This window comes from Rhinopithecus roxellana, chromosome 8 (assembly GCF_007565055.1).
Source record: "Rhinopithecus roxellana isolate Shanxi Qingling chromosome 8, ASM756505v1, whole genome shotgun sequence".
Taxonomy (NCBI): domain Eukaryota; kingdom Metazoa; phylum Chordata; class Mammalia; order Primates; family Cercopithecidae; genus Rhinopithecus; species Rhinopithecus roxellana.
Window position 1 is genome coordinate 14,001,573 of NC_044556.1, and position 19,883 is coordinate 14,021,455.

A 19,883-nucleotide genomic window follows, 5' to 3' on the forward strand; every position below is an offset into this window, starting at 1 on the left:
CGGTGGAAGACTGACACGGTGGGGCATGAGTTTGGAGGCCTGAGACCCATTACGACGGCCAGGATTCGGGTGCAAGAGGCTGGAGGTGTGGCTCAGGGTTTTGGAAGGCAGGGGACGGGCAAAAGCCAAAGAGAAAGTGTGTAAGGACTTGGGGAAATAAGCTGAGGCCGGTTTGGGCTATGCTGAGTCTGGAGGCCTTGGGGATGCCCGTGGTTGGCTGGACAGTCAGGGTGGGGCCCCTAAAGGGTGCCTGGGCTGAACAATAATAATAATAATAACAACAATAGTTCACATGTACCCAGCGCTTGCTCTATGTTAAGTCTTCTTCCTGAGAACATTCCCGAGCACCCTGGAGAGCCTCCCTCGCACCCCTACTGTCCAGTTCCCACTTCCCGACTGCGGTCTGGGCAAAGCCACCCGTATTTGAGCCCATTCCACGGCGTCCCGGAGCTTTAGGAAGTCCCCATCCTGGACTTTCAGCCCTGCCAGGGACTGAGGGAAATCCCAGCGCTCAGGCTCGGGGACGAAGGTCCCAGGACAGGGTCGAGGACGAAGTTCCTTCAACAAGGTAGGTGACAAAGGCCGGGGTTGCACTGATCCGGCGCTCAACCAGCCCGGCCCCGCCCCCTGCTCCGCCCAAGGGTATGGAGGGCTGGACGCGGCTGGCCTTATACCCGGAGCTGATTGGCTGGTAAGTCCGGTTCCTGCTTCTGATGGTTTGCGCTCAGAACTAAGGATTTCTGCTGACTGGCTTATGTGGACGTCTGCCCATTGGTCAAATCCGAGTTGGTTTAATCAGACAGTTAATACGGATTGGTTGGTGCGGGAATGCAGCAGCTTGTTATCGATTGGTTGAGGGTGAAATAAATGGGACTCTTATCATTGACTGGCGGGCTCCGCTACGGTCCAATCACGGAATCAGTCGAGGGCCGTCCGGGAGAGTGGGAGTTAATTCTTTAGCGACTGAGGCTGGCTTGAGCATTTTGACTCCACCTGTGTCTGCGCGAGGCTGTTGCCTATTGGAGTCCGCATTGTTCCCCCGGACCTCAATTTCTCCCCTGGTCCCAAAGACCGAGGCCTCTGAGTTTCTCAAGTGCGGTGGCCGCAGGCCTCAGCTTCTCCTCTCCTTGCAGCAGGATGAGCCACTCGCGCACCCGCCCCAGGCTTCCACCTTGCAACCTCTATCCCTGGACAGCGAGGCCTCAGTTTTCCCATTAGCACCAATGAGCTCCCGGTCACCACCCCGTCTCCATGGAGCGGTGCTTCAAGCCTCAGTTTGCCGAATGTTCCCGGAGGGCTGAGTTCCCGGTCTCTCCCGCGTGGACAGCCCCGAGGCCTCAGTTTCCCCGCCCACTCCAGCGCACCGAGCCCTTCCCCCGACGCCGGCGGCGGCCAATGGTTGGGGGCCCCTCCCCTCCCCGGGGCGGGGCCGCGTCACGTGCCGGGAAGCCGGCGTCTGGGGCTCCGGACGCGGGGAGGCGCGGCCATGGCAGGTACGGCGGGCCCGGGGGGGCGGAGGCGCGGGGCGCGGGGCTGCAGCTGCTGGGGGCGCGCGGCCTCCCTGCAGCCTCTCGCTGTCCGTAGCTCCGGAGCCGCTGTCCCCGGCGGGCGGCGCGGGCGAGGAGGCGCCAGAGGAGGACGAGGACGAAGCGGAGGCCGAGGACCCCGAGCGGTCAAATGCGGGAGCGGGCGGCGGACGCAGTGGCGGCGGCGGCAGTAGCGGCAGCGGAGGAGGCGGCGGCGGGGCCGGGGCGGGGGGCTGCGGCGGGCCGGGGGGCGCGTTCACCCGGCGCGCGGTCACGCTGCGGGTGCTCCTCAAAGACGCGCTGCTGGAGCCCGGCGCCGGGGTACTGTCCATCTACTACCTGGTGAGCACCCCGCCTCCCTCGTCCCATCGCGGCTCGGGCAAGAAGGGGAAACTGAGGCCCGGGGCTCCCTTGCTGCAGGAGAAGCCCCAGTGTAGGGAGGGGAAACTGAGGCCCGGAGCTTCCCTGCTGAGGGACGAGCCCCGGTGTGGCGAGGGGAAACTGAGGCCCGGAGCTCCCTTGGCTGCAGGAAGAGCCCAGGTGTGAGAAGGGGGAGACTGAGGCCTGGAGCTCCCTTGCTTTAGGACAAGCCCCAGTGTGGCGAGGGAAAACTGAGGCCCGGAGCTCTTTTCCTGCAGGAGGAGCTCCTGTGGAGGGGACACTGACGCCCGGAGCTCTTGTTGCGGGACAAGCCCCATGTGGAGAGGGGAATCTGAGGCACAGATAGGTCCTTCTGATTGGGAGGACGTAGATTTCCAAACACCCCATCCCACAAAGGAGAAACTGAGGCTCTGAAAGGAGCCACCACCCGCGCAGGGTCAGATGGGCAACACCCCGGCCTTCTTGTAGTTTCCCAGCCGTAAAATGGAATATTTCCCCACCATGGGAAAATTAGGGGAGGGTGAAATGAATGAAGCCTTTAGCAGGCGCCTGCCACATGCTAAGTGCTTTATTTGTGGTCGGTATTATTACCTTTTTTTTTTTTTTTTGGAGACAGAGTCTCGCTCTGTGGCCCAGGCTGGAGTGCAGTGGCGCTATCGCGGCTCACTGCAAGCTCTGCCTCCCAGTTCAAGCGATTCTTCTGCCGCAGCCTCCCGAGTAGCTGGCACTACAGCTATGCGCCACCACGCCTGGCTCACTTTTTTTTTTTTTTGTAGTTTTAGTAGAGACAGGGTTTCACTATATTGGCCAGGCTGGTCTCGAACTCCTGACCTCATGGTCTGCCCGCCTCAGCCTCCCAAAGTGCTGGGATTACAGGCTTGAGCCACCGCACCCGGCATTTTTGTTTTGTTTTTTTTTTTTTTTGAGATGGAGTCTCATGCTGTTGCCCAGGCTGGAGTGCAGTAGCATGATCTTGGCTCACTGCAACCTCTGCCTCCCAGTTCTAGCAATTCTCATGCCTTAGCCTCTTGAGTAGCTGGGATTACAGGCGCCTTCCACCATGCCTGGCTAATTTTTATATTTTTAGTAGAGACGGGGTTTCACCATGTTGGCCAGCCTGGTCTCAAACTCTTGACCTCAGGTGATCTGCCCGCCTCAGCCTTCCAAAATGCTGGGATTACAGGCGTGAGCCACTGCACCCGGCCCTGTATTATTACTATTACTGCTATCATTATTGTTTGTGAATGGGAGCACGTTGTTCACCTTGTGAATGGGAGTTTCTGAATTGAGCAACTGCTGAGTGTGTTGCATCCTAGAGACACAGCAGTGATCAAAACAGACAGACCCTGTCCCCGATCTTAGGGGTTTGTTGGTCCTGGTGGGCGGGCTGCAGATACCTGCTGGGCAGCTTTGTGCAGGCCGATCGGGTGTGTGGAAGTGGACTCCCAGGCACTGAGGAGGCCCTGCAGCCGGCCTGGGAGGCATTCCTAAAAGTCCTGTAAAGGGATGCCTCAGGGAGCGTGGGGCTAGGGAGGACCCCGGGAGAGAAGGCATGGTGGATGTTGGTCCCAGGCCCAGCCAGCTGACTGTCACTGCAGGGGAAGAAGTTCCTGGGTGACCTGCAGCCGGACGGAAGGATCATGTGGCAGGAGACCGGGCAGATCTTCAACTCACCCAGCGCCTGGGCCACCCACTGCAAGAAGCTGGTGAACCCTGCCAAGAAGTCGGGCTGTGGCTGGGCCTCTGTCAAGTACAAAGGCCAGAAACTGGACAAGTACAAGGCCACCTGGCTCCGGCTGCACCAGCTGCACACGCCTGCTACTGCTGCTGATGAGGTATGTGCTACAACCTCCTCCAGGAAGCCGCCCAGGTCACTGTGGAATGAGGGGTGCCCAGTATGACACAGCTGTCTCAGGAGGAGGTATTATAGTAATATATACAAACACGGGTGGAGCCCTTACCATGTGACATGCCTCTTCCATCCCTCCAGGACTGGGGTGGAGACAGGGGACATGGGAGCTTGGGCTTTGAGGGATGAGCAGGAGTTTTTCAGAGCAACTTGAAGGGAAGGGCTTTATTTTCTTTATTTTTATTTTTTATTTTTTTGAGACTGAGTCTCACTCTTGCCCAGGCTGGAGTGCAGTGATGCGATCTCGCCTCACTGCAAGCTCCACCTCCCGGGTTCACGCCATTCTCCTGCCTCAGCCTCCTGAGTAGCTGGGACTGTAGGTGCCCGCCACCACCCCCGGCTAGGGAAGAGCTTTCTAGAAGGATGGAATGGCATATGCAAAGTCACGTAGGCAAGAAGAAAGACGTGCTGGTGTTGTGGGTGGCTGAGGGGGCTGGAAATGTTGGCAGGGACCAGAGGGGCCCTGGGGAACTTCAAATGCTATAATAATAGATGTTCCTTGAGTGTTCACCAGCCAGGTGAACTTGGCCAAGAACCCTTTGTGTGCCTTAGTTTTTTTCTTTTCTTTTCTTTTTTTTTTTTTTTTTTTTGAGACAGGGTCTCACTCTGTGGCCCAGGCTGGAGTGCAGCGTCCCCATCTCGGCTCACTGCAGCCTTCACCTCCTGGGCTCAAGCGATCCTCCCACCTCAGCCTTCCTAGTAGGTGGACTACAGACATCCGCCAACACACCTGGCTAATTTTTGTATTTTTAGCAGAGATGAGGTTTCACCATGTTGCCTAGGCTGGTCTCAAACTCCTGGCCTCCAGCGATCCTCCCACCTGGGCTTCCCAAAGTCATGGGATTACAGGCGTGAGCTACTGCACCGGCCAATGTTTTTTTTTTCTTATGTGAAATGGAGATGGTAGGCCAGGTGCAGTGGCTCATGCCTGTAATCCCAGCACTTTGGGAGGCCGAAGCAGGCAGATCACAAGGTCAAGAGATCGAGACCATCCTGGCCAACCTGGTGAAACCTCGTCTCTACTAAAAATACAAAAATTAGCTGGATGTGGTGGTGCACGCCTGTAGTCCCAGCTACTTGGGAGGCTGAGGCAGAGGGATCGCTTGAACTTGCTAGGCGGAGGTTGCAGTGAGCCGAGATCACACCACTGCATTCCAGTCTGGTGACAGAGTGAGACTCCATCTCAAAAACAAACAAAACCCCAAAATGGAGATGTTAATAGTGCCCATGTGTGAAATCTGTAGGTCAGACAGGAAACTGAGGCAGGAGCAGATGCTGTAGTCTTGTGGCAGAATCTTGTTTCTTTTTCTGTGTTTGCTCTTACGGCCTTCAACCAATTGGATAAAGCCCACCCATAGTATCAAGAGTAATGTCCTTTCTTCTTTTTGTACATATGTTTTTATAAACTTTTTATGTATGAAGTTTATTGCATGAAGGCGTTAACACTAGTCCCCGTTAAAAGCAGACCACAACTGCTTACCTTATACAAGCTGTGAGGTTTTTAAACTTGTGACAAAGGACAGAAAGGAAATTCTACTCATTGCAAGGCAATCCTCACTTAAGCTTCAGTGAGCCACAAGCACTTAAAACCCATGAACCTGCCGGGCGCGGTGGCGAAAAAATACCCATGAACCTGCCGGGCGCAGTGGCAAAAAACCCCTGACCCTCGACATCATCCTGCTCACTGCAACCTCTGCCTCCCGGGTTGGTTCAAATGATTCTCCTGCCTCAGTCTCCCGAGTAGCTGGGATTACAGGTGCCCACCACCACACCCGGCTAATTTTTTTTTTTTTTTTTTTTTTTGAGACGGAGTCTCGCTCTGTCGCCCAGGCTGGAGTGCAGTGACCGGATCTCAGCTCACTGCAAGCTCCGCCTCCCAGGTTTACACCATTCTCCTGCCTCAGCCTCCCAAGTAGCTGGGACTACAGGTGCCCGCCACCTCGCCTGGCTAGTTCTTTGTATTTTTTTGGTAGAGATGGGGTTTCACCATGTTAGCCAGGATGGTCTCGATCTCCTGACCTCGTGATCTGCCTGCCTCGGCCTCCCAAAGTGCTGGGATTACAGGCTTGAGCCACCGCGCCCGGCCACATTTTTATATTTTTAGTAGAGATGGGGTTTCACCATGTTGGCCAGACTGGTGTCAAACTCCTGACATCAGATGATCCGCCCGCCTCGGCCTCCCAAAATGCTGGGATTACAGGCGTGAGCCACCGCACCCAACTGACTTATCCATATTCTGGATGCTCAATTACAGCATCATTGCAGGCAGGCAAATTGCAAATTTCTTTTTTTTTTTTTTTTTTTTTTGAGACGGAGTCTCGCTCTGTTGCCCAGGCTGGAGTGCAATGACGCAGTCTTGGCTCACTGCAACCTCTACCTCCCGGGTTCAAATGATTCTCCTGCCTGAGCCTCTTGAGTAGCTGGGATTACAGGCACGCACCACCACGCCTGGCTACTTTTTGTATTTTTAGTAGAGATGGGGTTTCACCATGTTGGTCCGGCTGTTGCCAAACACCTGACTTTGCGATCTGCCCCCCTCGGACTCCCAAAGTGCTGAGATTATAGGCATGAGACACCGCGCCTGGCCTAAATTTCTTCTTAAATACCTTCACTAGTTTCTTTTTATCATAATCGTCACTGATCTCTTGGACAGTAGTAAGGGTTTTCCTTCCATTTCTCTGTTGAATTCTCTTTTTTTTTTTGAGATGGAGTCTCGCTGTGTCGCCCAGGCTGGAGTGCAGTGTCGTAATCTTGGCTCACTGCAACCTCTGCCTCCTGGGTTCACGCCATTCTCCCACCTCAGCCTCCCAAGTAGCTGGAATTATAGGTGCCCGCCACCAGGCCTGGCTAATTTTTTTATTTTTTGTAGAGACGGGGTTTCACCATTTTGGCCAGGCTGGTCTTGAACTCCTGACCTCCTGATCCACCTGCCTCAGCTTCCCAAAGTGCTGGGATTACAGGCGTGAGCCACCGCACCTGGACTCTTGAATTCTTATATGGATAGAATCCTCAGTGCCAGCAGGAAGCAGGTCATCACTGTTACTTGCATCAGCAAAGGGGTTGAAAGAGTGGAGGTTCTGGATAGTGGACGAAAGATACAATTCCGTTTTTGAGATGGAGTCTCGCTGTGTCATCCAGGCTGGAGTGCAGTGCCCTGGTCTTGGCTCACTGCAACCTCCCATTCACGGGTTCACACAATTCTGCCTCAGCCTCCCCAGTAGCTGGGACTACAAGCGTGCGCCCCCACACCCAGCTAATTTTTGTATTTTTAGTAGAGATGGGGTTTCACCATGTTGGTCAGGCTGGTCTCGAACTCCTGACCTCAAGTGATCCACTTGCTTTGGTTTCCCAAAGTGCAAGGATTACAGGCATGAGCCACTGCAACCAGCCACAATTCCTTTTCCTTGGTGGGAACGGCCTGTGGAAGGCATTGGTGGTGGGAGAAGGTGGGTGGTATGGATGGAGCAGTGGGAAGTGAGGGTGCTCAAGGTGAGGCTGCAAAGTCCTCAGTGGCTCAGTGACTGGCTCTGTTTTTTATTTTATTTTATTTTATTTTATTTTATTTTATTCTTTTCTAGATGTAGTTTCGCTCTTGTTGCCTAGGCTGGAGTGCAATGGTGCGATCTTGGCTCATCGCAACCTCTGCCTCTTGGGTTTAGGCGATTTTCCTGCCTCAGCCTCCCGAGTACCTGGGACTACAGGCTCCCACCACCACGCCCGGCTAATTTCGTATTTTTAGTAGAGACGGGGTTTCTCCATGTTGGTCAGGCTGGTCTTGAACTCCTGACCTCAGGTGATCCACCCACCTCAGCCTCCCAAAGTGCTGGGATTATAGGTGTGAGCCACCAAGACCGGCTGGGTCTGTTTTCGTAAAAATTTTTTTTTTTTTTTTGAGACAGTCTCACTCTGTTGTCCTGGCTGGAGTGCAGTGGTGTGATCTCGGCTCACTGCAGCCTCCACCTCCTGGGTTCAAGCGATTTCCTGTCAGCCTCCTGAGTAGCTGGGATTACAGATGCCCACTACCACACCCAGCTAATTTTTGTATTTTTAGTAGAGATGGGGTTTCACCATGTTGGCCAGGCTGGTCTCAAACTTCTGACCTCGGGTGATCCGCCCGCCTCTGTCTCCCAAAGTGCTGGGATTGCAGGCGTGAGCCGTGGAGCCTGGTCAAGAGCAATGTGCTTTCTGAAAGTCACCTTACTGTAGAAGTGAATCACGTGTCACAAATGCCATCGCAGTAATGCCTAGATCAGTGTTCTGTTAAATTACCAGGCACTGTTGCTTAGCTAAGTTGACACAGGAAACTATTCTTTATGTATTCAGTAAGTGCCAACTGTGCGCAAGCCCTGTTGTAGGCACTGTATATAAAGCAGAGGGCAAAGAAGTCAAAAACCCCTGTCTTTGGGTGGGAGTTGTGGGGGAAGAAGGTAGTCAGGGCAGGCTTCACTGAGAAGGTGACATTTGAACAGAGAACTGAAGGTGGGGAGGGAAGGAGGGAGTTACGAAGACTTCTGGGAAACAGCCCTTGCGAAGGCCCTGGGGCACAACTCTGCCTGGTGTGTTGGAGGAACAGCGATGACCCTGTGTGGCTGGAGCCGAGTGAGTAAAGGGGAGAGAAGGAGGTGGGGAGGATGGGAAGGGGACAGGGCTGGTCATGCAGGGCCCTGTGGGTCATGGGGAGAACTTGGGCTTTGACCTGGAGGAAGGTGGGAGCCATGGAATGTTGCAGGCAGAGGAAGGACAGGATCTGACTGAGGTGCTCACAGGCGTTCTCTGGTGGCTGCTGCCGGGACTAGACTGTCAGGGGTGAGGGTGGGAATCCAGGGACTAGGGCAGAGGTGAGGGAGCTGGTCCAGATGAGGGATGATGGAGTGGCCCAGGCCGGCCACGAAGCAGGGAAAAAGTGGGCAGGTTCCAGGTGTTTCTGGAAGTGTATCCGCCAGGTTTGCTGATAGATCAGATGCTGGAGTCCTGAGCAAGTGGGTGGATGGAGCTGCCAAAACTGGGGGATGTGGGAAGGGCAGATTTGAGTGTTCATTGGGCCCAGCATGGCTGTGTTGAGTGTGACCCTGTGAGGCCCCACATGGAGACGTGGAGAGGCAGCTGGGCCCTGAGTCTGGAGCCGGGCGAGGCCTGGGCTGGAGACAGGACCGTGGGCAATGTTGGGTGTAGACAGGATTTGGAGCCCTGAGAGGGGACGAGGCCACCTGGGAGGGGTGTGGAAGGAGGAGGCCTGAAAACCCAGCCTGGGGCCAGCAACAGGGAGAGGGGAGGTGAGAGGGAGCCAGGTGAGCATGGGATCCGGGGGTCATGTGAGGACCATGTCCCTGTAGGTAGGAGGATGCGCTGGGTCAGATGCTCCCGAGAAGGTGACAAGGACAGGAACTGAGATGTGACCCAGAGAGGTCACCTCCACAAGGGTGGTTTAGGACAGAACTGGCGGAGAGGTTAATTTTAATTTTTATTTTTTTAGACGAGTCTCGCTCCGTCACCCAGGCTGGAGTGCAGTGGTGTGATCTGAGCTCACTGCAACCTCCGCCTCCCAGGTTCAAGTGATCCTCCTGCCTCAGCCTCCTGAGTAGCTGGGATTGCGGGTGTGCACCACCATGCTTGGCTAATTTTTGTATTTTTAGTAGAGATGGGGTTTCACCATGTTGGCCAGGCTGGTCTCAAACTTCTGACCTCAAGTGATCCACCCACCTCAGCCTCCCAAAGTGCTGGGATTACAGACGTGAACCACTGTGCCCGGCTGGGAGGAAAGGTTACTGAAAGACATTAAAATCATCTATGTATAGTGCTAGCTCACTCAATGAACAGAGCATCTGGGTGTATGCTAAATGATTTGTGCACATGATTTCACTTCACCCTGATGAAATGACCCCATGGGGTCATTCATGGGGTCAGAGGTCATTGTGCCCTTTTACAGATAAGAACAGAGTTGGCGGCCGGGCTCACACCTGTAATGCCAGCACTTTGGGAGGCCGAGGCTGGTGGGTCACTTGAGGTCAGGAGTTTGAGACCAGCCTGGCCAACATGGCAAAACCTCATCTCTACTAAAAAGACAAAAATTAGCCAATGCCAGCACTTTGGGAGGCCGAGGCTGGTGGGTCACTTGAGGTCAGGAGTTTGAGACCAGCCTGGCCAACATGGCAGAACCTCATCTCTACTAAAAAGACAAAAATTAGCCTGGCGTGGTGGCGGACAACTGTACTCTCAGCTACTCAAGAGGCTGAGGCAGGAGAATGGCTTGAGCCCGGGAGGCAGAGGTTGCAGTGAGCCAAGATCGTGCCACTGCACTCCAGGCTGGGTGACAGGGTGAGACCCTGTCTCAAAAAAAAAAAAAAAAAGGAAAGAAAGAGTTCAGAGAGTTTAAACCCATTTATGCCTGAGATTGCAATTCTTTGAATTTTTGCAATCAGACCTTGGCGAAGACTTTGAGCAGTTGGATGTAAATAGCTCCTATATGCTTGGCGTTCCAATAATGGAACACTAGGCATAACTACGGTGCTCACCCTAGGTTGCAGGGCTTGTATTATAAAATGCGAGGTCAGCCGGGTGTGGTGGCTTATGCCTTTTTTATGACTTGATAGCTCATTTTTTTTTTTTTTTTTTTTTGAGACGGAGTCTCGCTGTGTCGCCCAGGCTGGAGTGCAGTGGCGCGATCTCGGCTCACTGCAAGCTCCGCCTCCCGGGTTCCCGCCATTCTCCCACCTCAGCCTCCGAGTAGCTGGGACTACAGGCGCCCGCCACCGCACCCGGCTAGTTTTTTGTATTTTTAGTAGAGACGGGGTTTCACCGTGTTAGCCAGGAGGGTCTCGATCTCCTGACCTCGTGATCCACCCGCCTCGGCCTCCCAAAGTGCTGGGATTACAGGCTTGAGCCACCGCGCCCGGCCTAGCTCATTTATTTTAGTACGAATAATATCCCATTATCTGAATGTATCGCAGTTTAGTTATTCACCTACTGAAGGACATATTGTTAGCTGCCAATATTTAGCAAATATGAATAAAGCTACTTTAAAATCTATATACAGGTTTTTGTGGGGGCATACTTTTAGCTCATTTGAGTAAATAACAAGGAGTACGGCCCTTGGGAGGCCGAGGTGGGCGGATCACCTGAGGTCGGGAGTTCGAGACCAGTCTGACTAACATGGAGAAATCCTGTCTCTACTAAGAATACAAAATTAGCTGGGCATGATGGCGCACGCCTGTAATCCCAGCTACTGCGGAGGCTGAGGCAGGAGAATGGTGTGAACCCGGGAGGCGGAGCTTGCAGTGAGCCAAGATCGCGCCAATGCACTCCAGCCTGGGCGACAGAGCGAGACTCCGTCTCAAAAATAAATAAATAAATAAATAAATTACAAATAAATCAATGAATAAAATGTGAGGTCTTAGCTTAAGACCTTCTCTGCTCCCTCCCTCCCTCTAGTGGTCAGCTGGGGCAATGGCACCTACAGCTTAGGCCGAAGGGCTGGGGTGGGACTTAGTAGGGAGACTGGGGGGCACCCAGCCGAGGGTTCCACCACTGTCTCCGACCCCTAACCCCTCCAGAGCCCGGCCAGTGAAGCGGAGGAGGAGGAGTTGCTGATGGAAGAGGAGGAGGAGGACGTTCTGGCGGGGGTCTCAGCAGAGGACAAGAGTCGGAGACCACCGGGGAAGAACCCTTCAGAGCCTGCCCACCCGGGTGAGAGGCGTGGGTAGGGGAAGCAGGCTGGGGGGCGGGTACAGCTGGGGTTGGGGAGGAGGCTGGGGAGAGGTCGAGCATTGATTTTCCCCTAGGACCCCCAAGATGGAGACATGGAGAGGCAGCTGGGCCCTGAGTCTGGAGCCTGGCGAGGCCTGGGCTGGAGACAGTCCCACTGCCCAATTTCACTCGCTGCCTGACTTCTCAAGCTCAAGTGCTGGATTTTATTTTATTTTATTTTATTTTATTTTATTTATTTATTTATTATTTATTTTTTCTTGAGACGGAGTCTCGCTCTGTTGCCCAGGCTGGAGTGCAGTGGTATCATCTCCGCTCACTGCAAGCTCCGCCTCCCAGGTTCACGCCTTTCTCCTGCCTCAGCCTCCCGAGTAGCTGGGACTACAGGTGCTTGCCACCATGCCCGGCTAGTTTTTTGTATTTTTAGTAGAGACGGGGTTTCACTGTGTTAGCCAGGATGGTCTCGATCTCCTGACCTCATGATCCGCCCGCCTCGGCCTCCCAAAGTGCTGGGATTACCGGCGTGAGCCACCGCGCCCGGCCTATTTTATTATATGTATTTATTTATTTATTTATTTTTGTGATGGAGTCTCCCTCTGTTGCCCAGGCTGGAGTGCAGTGGCGCGATCTCGGCTCACTGCAACCTCTGCCTCCCGGGTTCAAGCCATTCTCCTGCCTCAGTCTCCCAAGTAGCTGGGACTATATAGGTGCATGCCACCACAGCTGGCTAACTTTTGTATTTTTAGTAGAGACGGGGTTTCACAATGATGTCCAGGCTGGTCTTGAACTCCTGAACACAGGTGATCCACCTGCCTCGGCCTCCCACAGTGCTGGGATTGCAGGCATGAGCCACTGTACCTTTTTTTTTTTTTTTGAGACAGGGTTTTGCTGTCCCCCAGGCAGAGTACAATGATGCAATCATGGCTAACTGCAGCCTCGACCTCCTGGGTTCAAGTGATCCTCTCACCTCAGCCTCCTGAGTAACTGGGACCACAGGCATGCACCACCACACCCGGCTAATTTTTGTATTTATTTATTTATTTATTTATTTTTGAGACAGAGTCTTGCTCTGTCGCCCAGGCTGGAGTGCAGTGGCCGGATCTCAGCTCACTACAAGCTCCGCCTCCCGGGTTTACGCCATTCTCCTGCCTCAGCCTCCCGAGTAGCTGGGACTACAGGCGCCCGCCACCTCGCCTGGCTAGTTTTTTTGTATTTTTTAGTAGAGACGGGGTTTCACCGTGTTAGCCAGGATGGTCTCGATCTCCTGACCTTGTGATCCGCCCGTCTTGGCCTCCCAAAGTGTCAGGATGACAGGCTTGAGCCACCGCGCCCGGCCATTTTATTTTTTTGAGATGGAGTCTCACTCTGTCACCCAGGCTACAGTGCAGTGGCACAATTTCGGGTCACTGCAAGCTCAGCCTCCCGGGTTCACGCCATTCTCCTGCCTCAGCCTCCCGAGTAGCTGGGACTACAGGTGCCCGCAACCATGCCCGGCTAATTTTTTGTATTTTTAGTATAGATGGGGTTTCACCATGTTAGCCAGGATGGTCTCCATCTCCTGACCTCGTGATCCGCCCTCCTCGGCCTCCTAAAGTGCTGGGATTACAGGCGTGAGCCACCGCGCCTGGCCTGTATTTTTTTTTTTTTTTTCAGAGAGCTCATCATCTTGTCCAGGCTGGTCTTGAACTCCTGGACTTGAGCAATCCTCCCACCTCAGCTTCCAAGTGAAAAAAAATTTCTTTTTTGCAGACTAGAGTCTCACTCTGTAACCCAGGCTGGAGTGCAGTGGTATGATCACAGCTCACTGCAGCCTCGACCTCCCATGGTCAAGCAATCCTCCCAGTTCAGCACTGGGATTATAGGCATGCACCACCACAGCCAGTGGCCACCTAGTTTGTTCCAACTTGGGCTGGGGAGGGACTGACCCTGCCTTTTTCTCCTCCCAGAGGCCACAACCCTAGGGAAGCGGGTGGACAGCAAGATCCGGGTCCCGGTCCGCTACTGCATGCTGGGCAGCCGTGACTCGGCCAGGTCAGACTCACCCCAAGCTCTGCCCGTGCCCCAGCTCACCTGGATCTCTTGCTGGTCTGAGGGTAGCAAGGGCAGGGGTGGGGGGTGGGACAGAGCCTCAGATCCTCAGAGCTGTGGGGTGGGGGGAGTCAGCATGGGGGCAAGGGAAGAGCCTGGGGGTTCCTGAGACTGTGTGACCCTCCTGGCCCCTACAGGAACCCCCACACCCTGGTGGAAGTAACATCCTTTGCAGCCATCAACAAGTTCCAGCCGTTCAATGTGGCTGTTTCCAGTAACGTGCTGTTCCTGCTGGTGTGTGGCCCACTTGTCCAGGGGCAAGGGGTTCCCAGGCCTGGGCAGGGGCCTGGGGAGCCCAGTCGGTGGGCAGCGGGTGGGACTCCCCTGTGTATCAGCTCCATGAGAGCTGGGACCTTGTCTGCTTTGTTTGCTACTGGTACACTGTGGGTGCTCAATAAATGTATGAAGGAGGGTGCACAGCCAGGCACGGTGGCTCACACCTATAATCCTAGCACTTTGGGAAGCTGAGGCAGTGGGTCACCTGAACTCAGGAGTTCGAGACCAGCCTGAGTAACACTGAAACCCCATCTCTACTAAACATACAAAACTTGGCTGGGTGTGGTGGTGCACGGCTGTAATCCCAGCTACCTGGGAGGCTGAGACAGAATCTCTTGAACTGAGGAGGTGGAGTTTGCGGTGAGCTGAGATCGTGCCACTGCCCTCCAACCTGGGTGACAGAGCAAAACTCAAGCCTCAAAAAAAGAGAGTAAGGGCACAGGCTGGCTCCAGCATTGGGGCAGGGCCACAGTCTGAGCCAGTCTTCTGCCGTCCCTCCCTTCCCCAGGATTTCCACAGCCACCTGACGCGGAGTGAGGTCGTGGGTTACCTGGGGGGCCGCTGGGACATCAACAGCCAGAGTGGGTATCCACAGCCAGGTGGGCAGGGGGTGTTGGGGGACCGGGGTCACGGGGTCACAGTTGCCCCTCCCCACAGTGCTGACGGTGCTCAGAGCCTTCCCTTGTCGGAGCCGGCTCGGGGATGCAGAGACTGCAGCTGCCATCGAAGAGGAGGTGAGGGGCTGCCTGGGAGGTGGCATTCTGGGGAGGGTTGGGAAGGGACATAGCTGTCCTGGCAACTGCCCAGGGGCTGGCAGTGTTAACACCCAGCGAGCGTGCAGGCGAGTGTGCCTGCCTCTGAGCCTGGGAGCCCACGGTGAAGGGTGAAGAACACTGCTTTGTTGTTGTGTTGTTGTTTGAGACGGAGGCTTGCTCTGTTGCTGAGGCTGGAGTGCAGTGGCACGATCTCGGCTCACTGCCACCTGCGCCTCCTGGGCTCAGGCAATTCTCCTGCCTCAGCCTCCCAAGTAGCTGAGACTACAGGCGCGTGGCACCACACTTGGCTAATTTTTTGTATTTTTAGTAGAGACAGGGTTTCACCATGTTGGTCAGGATGGTCTCTATCTCTTTACGTTATGATCTACCCACCTTGGCCTCCCAAAGTGTTGGGATTACAGGTGTAAGCCACTGCTCCCGGCCAGGATGGTCTCAATCTCTTGACCTTGTGATCTGTCCACATTGGCCTCCCAAAGTGCTGGGATTAAAGGTGTGAGCCACTGCGCGTGGCCTTTTTTTTTCCCCCTTGAGACAGTCTCGCTCTGTCACCCAGGATGGAGTGCAGGGTGTGATCTTGGCTCACTGCAACCTCCACCTTCTGGATTCAAGCGATTCTCCTGCTTCAGCCTCCTGAATACCTAGGATTACAGGTGTGCACCACCATGACCAGCTAATTTTTGTATTTTTAGTTAAGACAGGGTTTCACCATGTTAGCCAAGCCGGTCTCGAACTCCTGACCTTTGGTGATCCACCCGCATCAGCCTCTCAAAGTGCTGGGATTACAGGTGTGAGCCACCACGCCCAGCCCTAAGAGCACTGCTTTTGGATCTCCTAGCCCTGGTGCTGAGACCTTGCCAGCCCCCTCCCCTCTCAGAGCCTTGGTTTCCTTGTCTGTAAAATGAGTGGCTTCGATGAAAGGTCATCGGATCCAGGCGCGGGGGTTCACACCTGGCATCCCATCACTTAGGGAGGCTGAGGCAGGAGGTTTGCTGGAGCCCAGGAGTTCGACACCAGCCTGGGGCCACAGCAAGACCCTGTCTCTACAAAAGATAAAAAAAAATTAGCCAGGCATGGTGGTATGCACCATCTATTTGAGAGGCTGAGGCAGGAGGATGGATTGAATCCGGGAGATTGAGGCTGCAGTGAGCCAAGATGGTGCCACTGCATTCCAGCCTGGGTGACAGAGCAAGTCCCTATATCTAAAAAAATAAAAAGTGAAGGGCTGCCAATATTGAATGCTCAGTGCCAGGCCTCATCTATTCAAGGCTACTTTAAGTGCCAGCTGCTATTCTTTTTTTTTTTTTCTTTTTTTTTTTGAGACGGAGTCTCGCTCTGTCACCCAGGCTGGAGTGCAGTGGCGGCGGCTTGCTGCAAGTTCCGCCTCCCAGCTTTACGCCATTCTCCTGCCTCAGCCTCCCGAGTAGCTGGGACTACAGGCGCCCACCACCTCGCCCGGCTAGTTTTTTGTATTTTTTAGTAGAGACGGGGTTTCACTGTGTTAGCCAGGATGGTCTCGATCTCCTGACCTCATGATCCGCCTGTCTCGGCCTCCCAAAGTGCTGGGATTATAGGCTTGAGCCACCACGCCCGGCCTTTTTTTCCTTTTTTTGAGACACGATCTTGCTCTGTTGCCCAGGCTGGACTTCAGTGGCATAATCACAGCTCACTGCAGCACCAACTGCCCAGGTTCAAGAGATCCTCCTGCCTCAGCCTCCACAGTAGCTGGGAGTACAGACACGTGCCACCACACCTGCCTAATTTTTGTATTTTTACTAGAGAAGGGGTTTCTCCATGTTGGCCAGGCTGGTCTCAAACTCCTGACCTCAAGTGATCTGCCTGCCTCAGCCTCCCAAAGTGCTGGGGTTACAGGCGTGAGCCACCATGCCCAGCCTATTTTTAACTATTTGTTGAGTGCTTACTGTGTGGTGACCATTATTCCGTCAGCTGGGCTACAGCAGTTAAGAAAACGACTTGCGTGTCCTGGCTTTGTGGCAGGGTGCATCTTTTACATTAATAGATGTACTTGTTGGCTGTCTCTCCGGCTCCCACTGGACTCAGTGGTGGTGGGGGCAGGGCCTGTCTTGGTCATCACTGTGTCCCCAGGCCTGATACACAGCAGGAGTTTATTCAGGGCTGGCCGGCCGCATGAGCTCACTAGAGCCGTTCAGGCCCCTGTGCCCCCTGAGCTGCGCCTCTGTCCCCAGATCTACCAGAGCCTGTTCCTGCGGGGCCTGTCCCTGGTGGGCTGGTACCACAGCCACCCGCACAGCCCGGCGCTGCCGTCTCTGCAAGACATCGATGCGCAGATGGACTACCAGCTGCGGCTGCAGGGCTCCAGCAACGGCTTCCAGCCCTGCCTCGCCCTGCTCTGCTGTATGCCGGATGGGGCGGTAGGGGGAGCAAGGAGGGGGGATCCTGGGCCAGCCGAGCCTCCCAGGCCCAGCCCCTCTCTCCCTCTCCTCCGCCAGCCCCTTACTACTCTGGCAACCCAGGCCCCGAGTCCAAGATCTCACCTTTCTGGGTGATGCCTCCTCCCGAGGTAGGTGGGGCTGCTGGGAGAGCCTGGGGGGCCCAAGGGCACCGGGGCATTTGGGTCACAACTAGGCAGGGGCCCCTGGTTCCAGGCTCCACTGGAGAATTGGGGCCCCAGTTTCTCTGTGAAATGGGGACATGACTGCTGCCCTGCCGAGGCTTTGGTGAGGGCCTGGGCGGGGGGCCTCCGTGGGTAGCTGGCTGCTTGGCACAAAGAGGGCTCCCTTCCTGACCCAGCCTGGCTTCGCTCCCCAAGCCTGCCCCGAAGTCAGAGGTCAGCCGTGGGAAGTCATTTCAGGGCCCTGGCTCTTTTCGGGGCCTCTCCGGGAGGGAGGATGCTACCCTGCCTCCCTGGTCCCACCGCCAGGTGCCGATCCCGGTGCAGAGCTGGGCCGGGGTGTGCACTCTCCCATTCCCAGCCCAGGCACTACCTGTTGTCCCCAGCTGCTATGGGCTGGGGGCTAGCGAGGCTTCTCTGACTGGTCTGTGTCCCTGCCAGCAAAGGCCCAGTGACTATGGCATCCCCATGGACGTGGAGATGGCCTACGTCCAGGACAGCTTCCTGACCAATGACATCCTTCACGAGATGGTGAGCTCACTGCGGGGCAGGCAGGCGGGGGCTGGCAGTGCGCAGCTGGGCACACAAGACGGGCTGGTCTGCTTCCCACCGGTGGGCTCGGGAAGCTATGGCTGGTGGCGCCTTGGGGGCCTGGATCAGGGCTTCTTCCATCACTCAGGGCAGAGTCCCAGGCCCTTGCCACGGCCCCAACTTCTGCTCTCCCTCACCTCCCCACCTGCTGTTCTCCAAGGCGCTGGCCTCTTCTGCCAGGCTGTCCAGTAGAGAAACCCCAGGGACTTTGGGTGGTACCTGGATGAACACTTAACAATTGTGTGTTCAATGTGCATTTAAAAACACTAAACTAAGCCAGATATAGTGGCTCATGCCTGTAATTCCAGCACTTTGGGAGGCTGAGGCGGGTAGATCACCTGAGGTCAGGAGTTTGAGACTAGTCTAGCCAACATGGCGAAACCCTGTCTCTACCAAGATAGAAAAACTAGCCAGGAGTGGTGGCGGGTGCTTATAGTCCCAGCTACTTGGGAAGCTGAGGCAGGAGAATCTCTTGAACTCGGGAGGTGGAGGTTGCAGTGAGCCGAGATCGTGCCACTGCACCCATCTGGGCCACACAGTGAGACCCCCATCTCAAGGAAAAAACCCAATAAAACCCAAACTAGTTCATCAAACCTGTGACCTCACAGGTGTCGCTGCTGGGGATGAGGCCGAACCAGGGGGCCATGTCAGGCCCGTGTGGTTCTGGAGAGCTGGGCTCAGTGAGTGCAGGTCCAGGTGGACCTCTCGTGGCAGCCATTTGGGCAACGCTGCTGCCTCCCTGATCTCTTTGTGGTTGCTTTGTTAGTGACTGGGGTCATGTCTCGGGACTGCCTGAGACTGGAGCCCCAGGAGAGGGGCCGGTGCCCCTCCGGCTGGGAGGGACCTGGGAGTCCATGCTCCCCTGTCCCGTAGACGCTGCTGGTGGAGTTCTACAAGGGCGCCCCTGACCTCGTGAGGCTCCAGGAGCCCTGGAGCCAGGAGCACACCCACCTCGACAAGCTGAAGGTGAGCCCCAAGTCCCTGCAGACCTCCTAATGAAGCTCTAGGAGGGGCCCCCTGGGCAGCCTGAACGGTGGCAGCAACAAGCCCTGTGGGCCTCAGCGGCCCGGGACAGCCCAGCTGGCAGAGTGCACCTGACCCTGGTCACCCTGCAGCCACCCCAGCAGGGTGCAGGCCAGATTTGATTGGACTGTGGAGCTTTAAGCTCCTGCAGTGCTGGATGAGGTCCCAGCAGCGGGTTTGGGAGTGTTTCCCCTGCAGAGGGCCTGGGGTCCTGGCCACCCCTGAGTGTCTCAGGGTAGTAGTTCCTGGTCTCCCTCCACCTGGCATAGAAAGGGGCTCATTCTGCTCAGCTCTCGACTAGCTGTGGAGGCTGTGGTATCCCCATGGGTGTCTGGGACCCAGGCAGGGAGGGGCTGCGGTGGGGGCAGGATCGGGAGCGTGCAGGAAAGCTTCACCCCTCCACACAGCACCACTGCCCCCGGGAGCCAGGCCTTCCGGTTACCTACCGCCCCACTGGGTAAGCAGCAGGCTGTGCTGCGGGACCCCAGCCCTATGCCTTGGTCTCAGGGGGGCTCACTCAGGATGCTGGACTTGGACAGTAGACTGTGAGGTGCAGGGCTGGCTAGGACCCCCGGGCGCAGCCTGAGGCCCAGCCCCCTTGTTTCAGATCTCCTTGGCCAGCAGGACGCCCAAGGACCAGAGCCTGTGCCACGTTCTGGAGCAGGTGTGCGGCATCCTTAAGCAGGGGAGCTGAGCCTCCCAGGGCAGGGTGGGCTCCAGTTGTCTGGAGGGTCCGGATGGGCTCAGGTAATAAAGAAATGGAAGCAGCAGCCAGCCATGCGGGTCTCCCCAAGGCTGGGGTGAGGGTGGCTGGGTGCCCAGGCTGGTACCATCATGCCTGCTTCCTCACTTCCAGGACAGGGCATTAAACTCCAGGGCACCCCTCAGCCCCTGCACCTGGGAACTGGCACAAAAGCCTCAGGCCCTGTCCCACCTGTCTTGAGCACCTGGGGTGCTGGGGGGACCTCTTGGGGTGTGTGTGGCTATGGGGAGCCTGCCCCTCCGGAAGACGGTGGGTGGCA

General features: G+C 55.7%; 1 protein-coding gene across 2 annotated transcripts; it reads left to right on the plus strand.

The window, feature by feature from the left end:
* Window positions 1-1,425: 1,425 nt before the first annotated feature.
* Window positions 1,426-19,639, plus strand: MPND (MPN domain containing). Of its 2 annotated transcripts, XM_030935791.1 has the most exons (13): window positions 1,426-1,493; window positions 1,585-1,868; window positions 3,506-3,742; window positions 11,367-11,499; window positions 13,464-13,548; window positions 13,743-13,839; window positions 14,390-14,462; window positions 14,539-14,615; window positions 16,862-17,030; window positions 17,126-17,196; window positions 17,689-17,778; window positions 18,712-18,804; window positions 19,469-19,639. In XM_030935791.1, exons 1-13 carry the CDS (start codon window positions 1,487-1,489, stop codon window positions 19,553-19,555), a joined length of 1,503 nt encoding a protein of 500 aa, XP_030791651.1. In that variant the 5' UTR covers window positions 1,426-1,486; the 3' UTR covers window positions 19,556-19,639. The 2 variants fall into 2 exon arrangements, with proteins under 2 accessions (XP_030791651.1, XP_030791652.1); XM_030935792.1 differs by lacking the exons at window positions 13,464-13,548; window positions 13,743-13,839; window positions 14,390-14,462 and having other exon boundaries at window positions 19,469-19,635.
* The last annotated feature ends 244 nt before the right edge of the window (window positions 19,640-19,883 follow it).

Excerpts from the sequence above, each read along its gene's own strand:
- MPND (XM_030935791.1), top strand. Across the intron at positions 3,743-11,366 it reads CTGCTACTGCTGCTGATGAG|AGCCCGGCCAGTGAAGCGGA; the intron begins GTATGTGCTACA and ends TAACCCCTCCAG. Across the intron at positions 13,840-14,389 it reads GTAACGTGCTGTTCCTGCTG|GATTTCCACAGCCACCTGAC; the intron begins GTGTGTGGCCCA and ends TCCCTTCCCCAG.